The sequence below is a fragment of the Danio rerio genome, chromosome 24 (genome assembly GCF_049306965.1).
Source record: "Danio rerio strain Tuebingen ecotype United States chromosome 24, GRCz12tu, whole genome shotgun sequence".
Lineage (NCBI taxonomy): Eukaryota > Metazoa > Chordata > Actinopteri > Cypriniformes > Danionidae > Danio > Danio rerio.
The window spans coordinates 45,390,001-45,407,500 of NC_133199.1; the positions used below are offsets into that span (position 1 = coordinate 45,390,001).

At 39.3% G+C, this 17,500-nt stretch overlaps 1 protein-coding gene across 1 annotated transcript in view; it reads right to left on the reverse strand.

Moving 5' to 3' along the window:
* Positions 1 to 17,500, reverse strand: part of ptprma (protein tyrosine phosphatase receptor type Ma) — a gene marked incomplete at both ends in the record, with an annotated part of 269,837 nt that overhangs the window by 124,573 nt on the left and 127,764 nt on the right. The window contains 1 exon segment of the mRNA NM_001018133.2: positions 17,430 to 17,500. This exon segment is cut by the window's right edge and continues 223 nt beyond it. Coding sequence (NP_001018143.1) covers positions 17,430 to 17,500 — 71 coding nt within the window.

Here is a 17,500-nt window from a genome sequence, read left to right on the forward strand (position 1 = left end):
TGTGAATCGTGTGTTTGTGTAGTCTCATGAGAGAGTGTGTATGTGTGTATGAAGACAGTGTGTGCGCATTATGCATGTGCACTTGTAATTTATGGGTAGAGTTTGTGTACATATATGTATGTGTATGTATGTGTGTGTGTGTGATTGATATTCCCTCCACTGCTCTCTCTCTCGCTCAGAGCGCTGTATTAATTGTAATTGGCATTTGTATGTCAGGTGTCAGTGGCGAGTGAAGGTTTGACATTTAAATAACGCCGGCCTGATCATTGTCACATTATTGCCTGCTGATGAGCGGCTGGTCAGAATAATCCTAATATTAGTGCGCTCTCCGTGTCTGAGCGCCGGACGCAGAGAATAAAAGCATTAGTCCCGCATGGAGGAGAACAAATGGAGCGAAACTGAAGAGAAGCGCTTTTACTGCTGGAGGAGACGCAGAGACGGACACAAATCATGCTGTTATCAGATTCTCCTGTTACAACACGACAATAAACCACTCACACACACACAAACAAACACACACACACACACACACACCTGTATGAGACCCAAGCCTTACAAATATACTCTACAGTACACACACTGCTGCAGAATCTTATTTTATAAACATCAAGTACTGTAATATTTTTTAAATTTAGCATATTTACAAAATGTTTTAATGCTAATTAGAAAAAATATTAATTAAATATTACATTAGACATTACATATTAACTATTAAATAAGATTACAAATTCAAATTTTCAAATAAAAAAAATGTATTGATTAATTAATAAACTGATAGAAAGGCGACAGTAACTCAAATAAGCACTCGTTACAACCGAGCTCTGCAGAAGAGCATCTCTGAACACACAACACGTCCAACCTTGAGGCGGATGGGCTACAGCAGCAGAAGAGCACACCGGGTGCCGCTCCTGTCAGCTAAGAACAGGAAACTGAGGCTACAATTCACACAGACTCACCAAAACTGGACAATAGAAGATTGGAGAAACGTTGCTGCTCTGATGAGTCTCCATTTCTGCTGACACATTCGGATGCTCGGCTCACAATTTGGCCTCAACAACATGAAAGCATGGATCATCCTGCCTTGTATCAGCGGTTCAGGCTGGTGGTGGTGGTGTAATGGTGTGGGGGAGATTTTCTTTGGCTCCATTAGTACCAATTGAGCATCAACGCCACAGCCTACCTGAGTATTGCTGCTGACCATGTCCATCCCTTTATGAGCACAGTGTCTCCATCTTCTGATGGCTACTTCCAGCAGGATAACGCAGCATGTCATAAAGCTCAATCATCTCAGACTGCTTTCTTGAACATGACGATGAGTTCACTGTACTCAAATGGCCTCCACAGTCACCAGAGCTCAATCCAATAGAGCAGCTTTGGGATGTGGTGGAAGGGGAGATTGGCATCATGGATGTGCAGCCGACAAATCTGCAGGAACTGTGTGATGCTATCATGAGAATATGGAGCAAAATCTCTGAGGAATATTTCCAGTAGCTTGTTGAATCTCTGACATGAAGGCAGTTCTGAATGCAAAAGGGGGTCTGAGTAAGGTGTACCTAATAAAGTGGCCGGTGAATGTATCTTTTTTCATATAAAAACAAAGTAAAAGAAAAGAAAACAAATCCTCAAATATATTCAGAAATAACCTATAAAGCTTTTAGCTGGTCTACAATGTATCATTATTATTAGTATTATTATATTATTAGTATTATTCCTATTATTAGCATTATTAATATCATCATCATCATCACCATTATTATAATTATATTTAAGCTTTATTAAGGATTGCCAGCTCCTGTATGAACCCAGTTTCTTTGTTAGTTAGCTTTTCTGCCATATTGTTAACCTCAGAGTTTCCTGTAGACGCTAGCCTGAACATAAGCTGATGTTTGGAGGAGCATCTGGATCTCCTTCACACTCCTGACTGACCGTCTGATGTTCAGCTCCGGCGAGGAAAAACTCTTTCACACACAAGTGGGAGCAGAGAAATAAAAGCTAAAAGAGGAATGAATCAAAAGCAACAAAAGCGGAGCGCGGAGTGTTTGATGTGTGCGTGGAAGCGTCCCCGGTGCGTGATTCACTGAACTCCAAGAATCACGGCCGCGTCGCTTTATTGTTTCTGAAAAATCCCTCTGCGGAGAGAAGCGGAGCAGGATTTCTGCAATATCAACAAACCCATCTGGGTAATGGCGCTGCTTTCATCCTTATCAAAGCTCTTTTCATATCGGCTGGAAGTGGAGCAATAATGACAGCTTTTGAAAACCCACAATCAAAACTCAATTACTCTACCCAGAGTGCACTTCTGCACAAAAGATGGCGCTGTCCTGGTGCCGGCGGGCATCCGCTCTCGAGCATCTGTGTGTATTGAGAACGAGGAGTGTGTTTCAATCAGGCCTCATTCACACTCATTCACTTGCTGCAGCAGTGTACATGTGAAGTGATGTCATCATGCTTCATTATAATGTCATCACTGCAATATGATGATACATACAGACGGACGTCGACCGTTTATTATGCTCTATAGTTCCCAACATCCTAGCAACCACGTAACACTACAAAAACCACTCAAACACCCTAGCAACCACATCACACTACGACAACAACTCAAATACCCTAACAACCACATAACACTACGACAACAACTCAAACACCCTAACAACCACATAACACTACAACAACAACTCAAACATCTAAGCAACCACTTAACACTACAACAACCACTCAAATACCCTAGCAACCACGTAACACTACAACAACCACTCAAACACCCTAGCAACTATATAACACTACAACAACCACTCAAACACCCTAGCAACCATGTAACGCTACAACAACCACTCAAACACCCTAGCAACCACATAACGCTACAACAACCACTCAAACACCCTAGCAACCACGTAACGCTACAACAACCACTCAAACACCCTAGCAACCACATAACACTACAACAACAACTCAAATACCCTAGCAACCACATAACGCTACAACAACCACTCAAACACCCTAGCAACTATAAAACACTACAACAACCACTCAAACACCCTAGCAACCACATAACGCTACAACAACCACTCAAACACCCTAGCAACTATATAACACTACAACAACCACTCAAATACCCTAGCAACCACGTAACACTACAACAACCACTCAAACACCCTGGCAACTATATAACACTACAACAACCACTCAAACACCCTAGCAACCACGTAACGCTACAACAACCACTCAAACACCCTAGCAACCACATAACACTACAACAACAACTCAAATACCCTAGCAACCACATAACGCTACAACAACCACTCAAACACCCTAGCAACCATGTAACGCTACAACAACCACTCAAACACCCTAGCAACCACGTAACACTACAAAAACCACTTAAACACCCTAGCAACTACGTAACACTACAACAACCACTCAAACACCCTAGCAACCATGTAACACTACAACAACCACTCAAACACCCTAGCAACCATGTAACACTACAACAACCACTCAAACACCCTAGCAACCACGTAACACTACAACAACCACTCAAACACCCTAGCAACCATGTAACACTACAACAACCACTTAAACACCCTAGCAACCACGTAAAACTACAACAACCACTCAAACACCCTAGCAACCATGTAACACTACAAACACCCTAGCATTCACATAACACTACAACCATTCAAACACCCTAGCAACTATGCAACACTACAACCATTCAAACACCCTAGCAACCATGTAACACAACAACCACCAATCACCCTAGCAACCACATAACACAACAATCACAAACCAACCTAATAACCAAGTAACACCACAAACACCCCAACAACCATGTGAAACTACAACAACCACCCAAACATCCTAGCAACCTTGTAACACCCCAACAAAAACCCAAACTCCCTAGCAACTATGTAACACCACAACAACCACCTAAACACCCTAGCAACCACATAACACCACAACAACCACCCAAACAACCTAGCAACAACATAAAACTACAACCAACATCCAAACTCACTAGCTACCATGTAACACCAAACAGTAAACACCCCACATGACACACCAACAACCACTCAAACAACCATGCAACACCACTCAACCACCCTAGCAACCATGTAACACAACAACAAACACCCTAGCAACCATATAACACCACAACAAACACCCTATCAACCATGTAACACCAATACATTAAACATGTAACACCCCAACATCCACCCAAACAACTATGTAACACCACCCAACCACCCTAGCAACCATGTAACACAACAACAAACACCCTATCAACCATGTAACACCAATACATTAAACATGTAACACCCCAACATCCACCCAAACAACACTATGTAACACTACGACAACCACCTAAACACCCTAGCAACCACAGAACACCACAACAACCACTCAAATACCCTAACAACCATGTAACACCAAATATAAACACCCGAACATCCTAGCAACAACTTAACACCACAACAGCAACCTTGTAACACCACAACAACCACCCTAGCAACTATATAACACCCCAACATCCACTCAAACACCATGACAACCACTCAGAACCCCCAGCAACCAGTTGGATATTCTCAGCAGTCTGTTTAGTTGTGTATGTGATGTTTATCTGTCGGGTTTGGACACAGTGATTAATTTGCATGGTCGGAGCAGCACAGGGGGATTGTGGGAGAATGAGTTTCTGCCCTGAGGGATCAGGCTTATCTGCGTCAGAAACTCCTCAAAGACCTTCAGCAGATCAAACCGGCCCTGAAGAAATGAGGATTCGCTGTCAGACTCAGACTCCCGCTGCATCTCAAACACACACATAATCAAACTCTGCGCTAACATGCTAACACTCAACCTGATTTGATTGACAGCAACTGGAATCATGTGACCAGTACACACCCCACTGAACTTCAGCAATCTGACCAACACCCGTATACTGAGTTACACACACCATATCGCATTAACAACATCCCACACATCATCCATAGCTATCGTTGTCAAAAGTGTAAAAATACTAGCAAGCCACACCCAATACATATGTCACATACTACTTACTACTAAGTTTTATTATAATACGATATTTTATAATCTAATCAAATATGAAATAAAATAATAAATATGATATGCGTATTGGTTAGTATGAAAAACATTAAGAATTGCAAGCAAAATATAACAAATATAATAAAACGTTTTTAAAAATCCTATAGTAATCCTATTATAAAAATCAGTGAATAAAATAAAAGATTTACACCCTAGTAACCCTTCTTAACACCCCAACAAAAAGTAATATTATTGCAATTATCCTGATTATCCTAGCAACCTTTCTGGACACCCTGTAAACCACCTCAAACCCCCAGCAAAACTCCAGAACACCCCAGCAACCACATTACACCTTAAAAACCCTTCAAAACATCGTAGCAACAACTCTTTGTAACCGTTTAATCTTTCTAAATATTTGATCAACAACTCCAGAGTCCATACATTAAAATGAATTAAATTAAATTAAAATGCTAATAAAATAAAATACACAAACACACTAGCAATAAAGTAACACCCTTGCAACCATCCTGTAGACCCTAGCAACAACCAAAATTACATGGAAACCCTTTAAAAGCTTCCTATTACTACATTGTAGTTTCTAGCAACACTTTGAAACAGCCTAGCAACCACCTTAAACCTCTCAGCAACACTTTGGAACATCCAAGCAACCACATAACACCATAGCAACCAAACACCTTAGCAACCCTTTATAACATTCCAACAACAACTTTTTGTAACCGATCAACTACTCAAAATGTAAAAAATAAAACAAAACAAAAATAAAATAAATTAAGTAAATTAAGTAAATTAAATAATTAAAATTAAATACAATAAAAAATAGATACTGTAACTCAAGTCAATAAGTAAATCTTTAAAATACAATTAAAATAAAAATGAATGAATTAATTAAAATACTTATAATAAATATATAGAAATTTAATTGAATAAAAAAAATAATAAAATTAAATAAAAAAATTTAAAATGTAATTAAATAAAAAATATTTTTAAAATAATAAATAATAATAAAACTATGAAACTGATCAACTACTCAAAACGTAAAAAATAAAACACAACAAAGTTAAATTAAATAAATTAAAATTAAATAAAAAATAAATAACTTAACTAAAATGTTAAATATTAAAAGTAAAATAAAAATAAAATAATGAATGAAAAAATGAATATAATTAAAATAAAATAATTTAAAATTAAATAAAATAATAAATAATATTAAAATTATAAAATAACAAAAAAAATATTTAAAAAATAATAAAATACAAAATAATAATAAAATAATAACAAAATTTAATTACCATAAAATAAATAAAATAAAATAAAATAAAATAAAATAAAATAAAATAGGGCAGGTAAATGATTTAGTAAGCGAGGCGCGCTCTGTGTACGGGTTATTCTTGCGTGAATCTGCCCGGAGCAATATAACGTTTTCCGCAGGGAGAGGAAGGAAAGGCTCCGGAGTAATGGCCTACTTCAGGGATAAAAGGCAGGTTTACTCTATTTACCGTACTGCTCATGTAAAATGGATTATAAAGAGCTGCTAAAATATGCAAGTCTGAAAACAGACGTGGATCATGTTTGATTCACTGCAGCTCCTGAACGAACTTTCTGAAGATCACAGAAAGAAGACTCTCCTCGAATGGCTTACTGTTAAAAGGCAAAATAAAAGTCCTGTGGAGAATACTAATGAGAAGATCTAATAGGAGCTATCCTTCAGAATATCTCATCAACTCAGAACATCAGAAAATCCAAAAATCAAATAAATAAAATTATGGTTTCTCACAATGTGCTGATCTCTGATAAAGCAAGGACTAGACCAGGGTTGGCCAACCCTGTTCCTGGAGAGCCACCTTCCAGCAGATTTCAGTTGCAACCCATATCAAACACACCTGCCTGAAATCTGCAGAAGGTGGCTCTCCAGGAACAGAGTTGGCTTAAAATAAATTAAATATTTTACATTAAAGAAATGAATCAAATTAATTTAAATTAAATCTAAAAAAAATACAGCATGGACTAAGCCAAACTAAACTAAACTAAACTAACATAAAATAAAACAAAAATAAAATGTATTTTTACTGTAGTTATCCCTAATAAAGACCTCTAGGCTAAAGAAAAGTGAATAAAATTAAATTTTAAAATGTAATAAAATTAAATTTAAGTAAAAAATAAAATAAAAAATGTCATTTAATTAGATTTTAATTAAAAATTATTATAAATTAAAATAAAATAACATAAAACAGGTTGATTCAACCTCTGATAAAGCGTAAAATAACTGAATTGAATTAAATTAAATCTGTTTTATTATATTAAATAAAAAATTAAATAAAATACAAATTTATTTTAAATTAAATTAAGATTAAATTAAATGAAATTAAATTATAATAAAAGTAAATAAAAAAAATAATAAAAAATAAATATATACAAAAAATATATAAATTAAATTAGATTGAAGTAGTAAATAATCTATCAATAATTAATAATTAATATCACATACACAGTTGTTAGTGACTCATTATTTCCTTCATACAGTATTTCTTCCTTTTTGAGGCAAACAACAAGAAAAACAAAACCCTAAAAACTTTCTTTAAATAACAGAAAACAACAAATTCAATCAGTAAAAACAAAAACACACTAAACTGAACACAAACGCAGACCGACGGTTGTGCTTTCAGTGTATGTTCCCAACTCTGTGTGTGTGTGTGTGTGTGTGTGTGTGTGTGTGTGTGTGTGTGTGTGTGTGTGTGTGTGTGTGTGTGTGTGTGTGTGTGTGTGTGTGTGTGTGTGTGTGCGTGTGTGTGTGTGCGTGTGTGTGTGCGCGCGCGCTGTCCTGGGACTGAAATAAATAAACTATTTGCTTGAGGTTTTGCTCATTTTGACTCGTCTATTTCTCCGTATCTGGAGCTCTTTGTCAGGATAAATAATGGCATAACGCTGCAGTCACAAGTGGAGCAGATGAGTTTGTCAGCCCTCATTTGGCCGCAGTAACATCGATTTAGACAGGAAAAAAAACAGGAAATTGCACGGCCTGTTCAATAGGCCAATGAGATTAGACAGAGAGCGGGAATTACCATAAAAATGATGCTCCGTGCTCAAAACTGAGGAGAAACACAACTGCTGGGAGAAACCGAAAGAAAACAAACACAATTCTGCTCTATTAATGAAATGCAGGACTTATTTACACACGTCTGCTGTCGGATTCAACATCCCCGCTGATGGATATAAGAAAACAGCAGCATTTCCAGCCTGCGTATGTCTTAATAAATGAATATGAAGCATATAGACACGGCTATTCCTGAATTAGGAACTGATTCCAAGTCAATTTAAACCTCTTAAAAGTACAGACAGAGGAATATTACAGGTGCAACTCAACCGTGTGGACTCTTAATGACAGAAGAATGCTTTTACCGGTTGCTCGGGTGTTCAGTTTGGTTTCTAGGGTGTTCAGTTTGGTTGCTAGGGTGTTCAGAGTGCTTGCTGTGGTGTTCAGTGTGGTTGATGTGGTGTTCAGAGTGGTTGTTAGGGTGTTTGTTTACTATAATGTTAAGTGTGGCTGTTGGGGTGTTTAGATTAGTTAATGGAATGTTTAGAGTGGTTGCTAGGATGTACAGTTTGGTTGCTAGGGTGTTCAGATTGTTTTCTAGAATACTCAAAAGTGGTTGGTAGGATGTTCAGATTGTTTACTAGAATGTTCAAATTGGTTGTTAGGGTGTTCAGGTTGGTTGCTAGGTGTTTAGATTGGTTACTAGAATGATCAGAGTGGTTACTAGGGTGTTCAGATTGGTTGCTAGAATATTTAGATTGGCTGCTAGAATGTTTAAAGTGGTTGCTAGGGTGTTTCGAATGCTTGTTAGGGTGTTCAGAGTGTTTGTGAGGGTGTTTGTTTACTAGAATGTTCAGTTTGGTTGCTAGGGTGTTTAGAGTGGTTGCTAGGATGTTCAGAGTGGTTGATGTGGTGTTCAAAGTGGTTGTTAGGGTGTTTGTTTACTATAATGTTAAGTGTGGTTGTTGGGGTGTTTAGATTAGTTAATGGAATGTTTAGAGCGGTTGCTAGGATGTACAGTTTGGTGGCTAGGATGTTCAGATTGTTTACTAGAATGTTCAAAGTGGTTGTTAGGGTGTTCAGGTTGGTTGCTAGGTGTTTAGATTGGTTACTAGAATGATCAGAGTGTTTAATAGGGTGTTCAGATTGGTTGCTAGGGTGTTTCAAATGCTTGTTAGGGTGTTCAGAGTGTTTGTGAGGGTGTTTGTATACTAGAATGTTCAGTTTGGTTGCTAGGGTGTTCAGAGTGGTGCCTAGTGTGTTCAGAGTGGTTGCTAGGATGTTCAGATTGTTTACTAGAATGTTCAGAGTGGTTGCTAGGGTGCTCAGAGTGGTTGCTAGTTTGTTCAGAATGGTTGCTAGGGTGTTTAAAGTGGTTGCTAGGATATTCAGATTGTTCACTAGTATGATCAGAGTGGTTGCTAGGTGTTCAGAGTGGTTGTTAGTGTTCTTATTGTTAACTAGAATGCTTAGAGTGGATGTGGATTCAGTTCAGTTGCTAGGCTGTCCAGATTGGTTTGATTGCTAAGGAGTTCAAATTGGTTGCTAGGGTGTTCAAATTGGTTATTAGAAATGTTGAGAGTTGTTACTAGGCTATTCTAAGGGTATTTAGAATGAATACTACTGGATCAGTTTGGCTAAGATGTTAAGAGTAGTTGCTAGGGTGTTCAGACTGGTTACTTGAATACTTAGATTGGTTACTAGGGTGTGCCACTTGGTTGCTAGGGTATTCAGATTTGAAGCTAAAATGCTCAGAGTGGTTGCTAGGCTATTTTACATAGTTGCTAAGATGTTTTGTGGGGATTAGAAACTGCAGTTAGGCTATTGGTCTAAAATCACCTCATGTTTAAGGTTGTGTGATCGTGTCGCAGCGTGGTCCTGCAAAACACAACAATTTCTTTCACTGTATGTCCACACATGTAGAGGAATCGCAGCTCATCTTGACCTGTGTTGTGCTGAGAGTGCATGAGCAGGAGGATGTTTCTGCTGCACACGCCTGATCTGAACAGTTTTGTGTCCTCCATTATTGCATTATAAAGCAGCGTGACATCTCCATTACTGTATCTACAATCGCTCTCCGCTGCTGATAACACCGGCAGGGTCTGCTGATGAATCGCTCACTGTGCACTTCTCTACAGCTTTACACTGAGAGAGAGAGAGCAGCACACATCCATCACTACCTGTTCCCATACTCCTCTTTTATGCACATTTTGGATCATGGCATACAAAAATGATGACGAGCATAATTGTTTTGACAGACGCTTCGATCAGATATAAATGTGTGTGTGAGGGTCTTCGAGTCATTGATGTTTAGCTTGATTCTCATTGACTGGAGACGCTGCTTTATTCACTGATGTTACAGTTTTGCTCAAGTTTAATGCAGATCTTTGGATGGAGACAGAGCTTTCATCTGCTTCTCTCTGCACAGGAGCGGCAGAACTGTTTGTCCAGCGGAGCTTGAGGAGAAGCAGGAGGAGAGACTGCAGTAATTGAGGGATCCACAGATTCAGTGGAGCGTCAGAAACAGCATCAGTGTGACAAGAGTCAGTCAAACACTGAACAGCTCTTCTCTAATGACCAGCAGAACACACACACTCACACACACACACACACAAAAACACTCACATGCACACTCACACAAAGATCCACACATACCACCACTTGCACGCACACACACACACACAGATGAACACATACAGACACATATGTTCATGCACATATGCATTACACACACACACACACACACACACACACACACACACACACGTGCACACTCACATGCAAACTCACCGACACTCACACACGTACAAAACACACACACAGATCAACACATACTAGCACCTGCACACACTTACACTCATTCTGGCACACTCACACACAGACCTACACACACTATCACACTGACATACTCTCACACTCATGCACGCTCCCACACAATCAGATACAAACATACACACATGCATACACACACACACACACACACACACACACACACACACACACACACACACACACACACACACACACTCACACACACACTCACAAAATCAGACACATACATTAACACACACACACATGCATACACATACACAAACATACGCACGCACTCACTCACGCACACACAGACCCATACACCAACACATGCACACACTCACACAGATTCACACATACAGACACACACAAACACACACATACATTCACCCACAAAAATTTTATAGGAACACAATCCCACATGCACACACTCAACATGCACACACACACACACACACAGACCAATGCAAACAAATACACACACATGATCACACACACACTCAAACACACAATTACTCACGCACAAATTAAAGACTTGTGTCCTGATGTCACACACACACTCACACTCCTCTGACACACACACTCTGCACATCCTCCTCCTGCGGGAGGATCCTCTGGTGTGTTCCTGAAGGTGACTTTGCAGTGTGTGTTTTGTGCGTCTGTAGAGTCACAGCGCTGCGAGATCTGATGCTCATTTCCAGAGGGATCAGTGTGTGTTTCATTCTGCTGCTGCTGGAGGAACACCCGCACAGATGTGTGTGTGTGTGTGTGTGTGTGTGTGTGTGTGTGTGTGTGTGTGTGTGTGTGTGTGTGTGTGTGTGAGACACTCAGACAAAGAAAGAAATAAGACAGTAGACGTCTGTCCTTCAAACACACTCACAAGCACACACACGTCCACACTCAGTTAGTCACACCAAAACACACTCTCACACACACGTATACATACGTACACACACTGATGCACACCCACTTACTCTCTCACACAAACACCGAGTACATTTGCACATGTGGACAGATGGACGGACAGGTAGATAAATGGACGGACCATTGGATGGACAGATGGACAGATGGATGGACGGCTGGATGGATGGACAGCTGGATGGATGGATGGATGGGCGGATGGATGGATGGATGGATGGATGGATGGATGGATGGGTGGATGAACCGACAGATTGATGGACATATAAACAGTTGGAAGAATGGGATGGATGGATGGACTAACGGATGGATGAACGATCAGATTGATGGACAGATAAACGGTTAGAAGAATGGGATGGATGGATGGATGAATGGATGGATGGATGGACAGATTGATGGACAGATAAACAGTTGGAAGAATGGGATGGATGGATGGATGGATGGATGGATGGATGGATTGATGGACATATAAACAGTTGGAAGAATGGGATGGATGGATGGACTAATGGATGGATGAACGGACAGATTGATGGACAGATAAACACTTAGAAGTATGGGTGGATGGATGGACGGACAAACAGACAGATGGACGGACGGATGGATGGATGGATGGACGATAGGTGGGTGGATGGATGGATGGGTGGGTGGACGAATGGATGGGTGGGTGTAGAGATAGATACAGCAGAATGTCTTTATTTACTACATCTGGAGCTCATCTATAATTGAACTGATTTATAAATAAAGAATGAACAATTTATCCAGCGAGCAGCCGCGAGGAGCCACTCAGAGCAACGACAGCAGCGACTTCAGGAGATCAGAGCGTAAAAATCAGACGTGTAAAGAGAAGAGGATCCAATTCATGAACAAAGAGGCAGAAATGATGGAAATGAAGAAGCTGAGCTCAGAAACTATAACAAGACTCTATAAAACACTCAGAGATGACGAGATTTACTGGACTGAGAGACTGCAGCAGACATGAAGCGGAGGAATTAAACAGATATTCAGTGAAACATCCGTTCTTAAAGGAACAGCACAAGAGGTGTTCAGCCAATCACACTGCACTGGCTCAGCCGACCAATCAGAAGACTTCAGCTTTCAGCTGGGGCTCAATAAGAACTCAAATGATCCATTAAGAGTATGTTGCCAGTAAATGATTCACTGATTCAAATGATTTGATCAGAGTTAGTCTCCAGTAAACAACCCAATGATTCAAATGATTTTCTCAGAGATTAGAGTAATTGATTCACTAATTAAATGATCTGTTCAGAGAGAAACTCCAGTAAATAATTCCCAGTTTCAAATGACTTGCTCTGAGAGATACTCAACTGATTCACTAAATGTAATGATTTGATCAGAGTGGGACTACAGTAAATGATTCACTGATTCAAATGATCTGATCAGAGACAGGCTCCAGTAAACGATTCTCTGATTCAAATGATCTGTTTAGAAATAAACCACAGCAAATGATTAACTGATTCAAATGATCTGATCCGAGAGAGAGAGACTCCAGTAAATGATTCTCTGATTTAAATGATCTGATCAGAGAGAGTGACTCCAGTAAATGATTCTCTGATTCAAATGATCTGTTCAGTTAGTCTCCAGTAAACAAATCACTAATTCAAATAAAATGTTTCAGATTGAAACTACAGTGAATGACTCACTAATTAAAATTATTTGTTCAGAGTGGGAATACAGTATATGATTCACTAATTCAAATGATCTGTTTAAAAAGAAACTCCAGTAAATTATTCACTGATTCAAATCATCTGAAAAATACTACAGTTAATGATTTACTGATTCAAATTATCTGTTCAAAGTTAGTCTCCAGTAAACAACTCACTGACTCAAATTATTCATTTAGTGTGATTCTTCAATAAACGACTCACTGATTCAGATGATCTGTTCAGAGTGAGTCTCCAATAAAATGATTCACTGATTCAGATGATTGAATAAGAGTGAGCCTCCAGTAAACAACTCATTGATTCAAATGATTCAATCAGTTAGTCACCAGTAAACAACTCACTGATTCAAATGATTTGTTTAGAGAATCTTCAGTAAATGACTTACTGATTCAAATGGTGTGTTCAGAGTGAATCTCCAGTAAACGACTCACTAATTCAGATGATTTATTCAGAGTGAACCTCAAATAAATGACTGACTTATTCAAATGCTTCATCAGTTAGTCTCCAGTAAACAACTCAATGATTCAAATGATTTGTTTAGAGATAATCTTCAGAAAATTGCTTACTGATTCAAATGGTATGTTCAGAGTGAGTCTCCAATAAACGACTCACTTATTCAGATGATTAATACAGAGTGAACCTCCAGTAAATAACTCATTGATTCAAATGATTCATTCAGTTAGTCACCAGTAAATGACTCACTGATTCAAATGGTATGTTCAGAGCAAGTCTACAGGGCCGGCCACACACACACACACACACACACACACACACACACACACACACACACACACACACACACAGAGAGACACACACACACACACACACACACACACACACACACACACACACACACACACACACACACACACACACACACACACACACACACACACACACAGAGAGAGACACACACAGAGACACACACACAGAGACACACACACAGAGACACACACACAGAGACACACACACACTCACACACTCACACACACACACTTCTCCGCTCAGGGCTTCTGGTCAGGCAAACACAAATGCTAATGACTGGACAAGTGAATGTAATGAAATGTTAATTTATGTAAATGCAATTGTGCCATTCCACTCTTCACTGCCCCGGGCATCTCTCCTCTGATTGGCCGATGACTCCTGTGATGCGTTAATGGGCAGTTAGCGCACAGGCTAATGGAAAAGCGATTAGCCTGGTGTGAGAGAGCGTCATGCGGCGTCCACAATCACAACACTCATTGGAAATAAGAGTCATTGCACCTGTTTAATTACTGTGATAATTGCGTGTGCTTTTCTGGGGGCCCGAGGGGTCCTACAGCGTGTTGCTAATGCGTCCAGCGCTACGACAAAACCCTTAATAATGCTAATGCACACCATTAGAAGAGAAGCTGGGTTTGCTCTAGGTGAGAATCTTCATGTGTCAGAAGACGAATGGCGTAAACAACAGCGAGCAACACTGGTTTATTTATGCTCATGAGTTTAGCGTTAGCCTCCTCAGGAGACAACAGAAGCTTCATCAAGCTAAAGAGCTACATCTGTGCTAGCGTTGAACCCAACATCACATCAGCATCTCTCAATGCACTGAATGGAGCTTCACAACACAACACACCAACTCAAACAGCTTTACAATGTTGTCTATTAGTGGACCCGTGATAGAAATCACAGATGCACTGATCACCAGTCAGAACACACAGAAAAACATGACATATTCAGCTCTTTCACTCCTTTTTCCAGATTTAACATCAATGTTTTGTGTCTCCAGAATGTGTCTGTAAAGTTTCAGCTCAAATATCCATCAGAAGCTTGTCATTTTCAGCTCTGAGCATCTCCTGTTTGTGTTGCCTGTGCCTTTAATGCTGGTTCTCCCCGCCCCCTGTTCTGACATGCCTGTCAGAGTGGGCCTCGATCTCCGCCTCGGCTGCGTCAGATAAACAGCACAGTGACAGACATGAAGCAGATCTCACCGAAAATTTCTGAGAAATACTAAAGAAAGAACTTTCCCAATGATTATTTGATGTATTTGTTGTGGAGTTAAGGCTCGTACACACCCGGATGCTTTTCGTTGTGTTTGTTGTAAGCATTTATCAAGACGTTTTTTCAGATTCAAACACAAGCGATTATCACTGGCATCAAGCAGAAGAGTATGCAAAATCTCTCCTTGAAGTTAGATGGCGCTACACAACTTTAGGCTTCTGTCACCCACTTGTAACACAGAAGAAGACGACAAAATTGACACGCTTGTTGTTATGAATGGTTGAAGCAGCAGCTCCAGCTCTAGCGATAAAGAAATGATCATTGTTCAGCAGAGCAATAAGCAGCTCCATGCCTCTGGGCATCTTCTTCAATGTGCGCTCGCATTGACAGTTTTGCGCTGGAGTGCCTTCAAGTGTTGTTTACCATAACTTCAGCAGCTCCGTGCACGTGAACAAAAGTGCCAGTCTGATTGGTGGAGAAGAAAAAAATTTTAAAAAATTTTTTTAAATTACACTTTTACACCTGCCGTTTTGCACATTGGCGTGCACGATCACATTGACGCACTTTATTTAGTCATGAGGCGTTAAAGTCGATGGACATGCCTTTCATTCAAGCCTTTCTGCAATGATGAGTCCCACACAATGTCGTTACAAAGTTCACGAACACGTACAGCAAACTTTGCACTATTTTTGCACGGCAAATGTGACAGGATACAGGTTAATATCCACTGCTGTATGAAAATCTGTTATGTTAATGTACAAAACAACCTGATTTAACGTCCACAAACCACGACTGAATCATTTTCTTTTACGGTGCATTCATGCGGGGCTTCAGCGTCAATGCCTGACAGAGGGCGTGTCTAAAGTTGGGGCTGACACGATTGTAATAGCAACATCAGCCAATGAAATTAGTCAGCAATCGGCTACTGTCTGAACTGGTGTATTTGCACAAAGCAATCTGATTGGCTGACGCTTCCGTCAGCACTTGAAAGGTTAAGAAATTCCCAACTTCTGCAGCGAGCGATGGATCCACAATGCAACACCTGACGTCACCCATTCAAAGTGAATGGGAAGCGTTGACGCTGACGTCCCATGTGAATGGGGTGTTATAATTGTACTGACATGCAGCTTTGCTAATGAAGTAAAGCTGTAACTCATTACAAACATGCACTATTTAAAAACATTTCACTCTTGATCACATTTGATGATGACTGATGATCACAGAGAGCTGAACAGATCTTTTATTCCCAGGTTCTTCCTGTCTTGTTGATATGATCATACGCGTTACTACTGAGACATGTTAACATACAGCTGTCAATCGATCCAGTGATTTTTTAAATAAATTATTATAATTTTAAAAATAATATCTGTATCAAAAACAGCCCAAAAAATCTAGTCTTGCAAAAATTAAAATAAATAAATAAACATAAATTGACCAATCAGAATCTGCGATGAAAAATAACATTTTTGTACAGGTGTTTTATATAGCATCATTTCACAAAGCTGAACTCATTCAGATTTTACTTAAAATATTACATTTCTAATTGAAAAAAAAGTTAAAATTATGAAAAAAATAATTGATTGGCATAGAAAGTCTCATTTAATTGCAATGTTTTTTTTTTAAATGCAATGCAATAGTCATAAGAAAACAAACTGAAAAAAAAAATTTAAATGTAAAATTAGGAGAAAAAAAACATTTTGGCATAGAAATCGGCTCATAAATGTTTTTAAATGCAACTCAATGGAGAAAATTAACATCAGAGCATCACTCCTGAACATCACGTCATAAGAAAACTAACTGAAAAAAACTGTATATACATAATTATATACTTTCATATAACTATGAGAAAATATATATATAGAAATAGTCTCTTTTTAATTTCAATGCTTTTAAAATGCAATGCAACAATTACGAAATCACATCTTCAGAATCAAACTGTTGTGTCTGACCTGCACACTTGGTCCTGGCTCTGAGCGGTGGTCCCGGGGCCCCAGTGCCGCCCTCATTGGGTCTGGTGAGC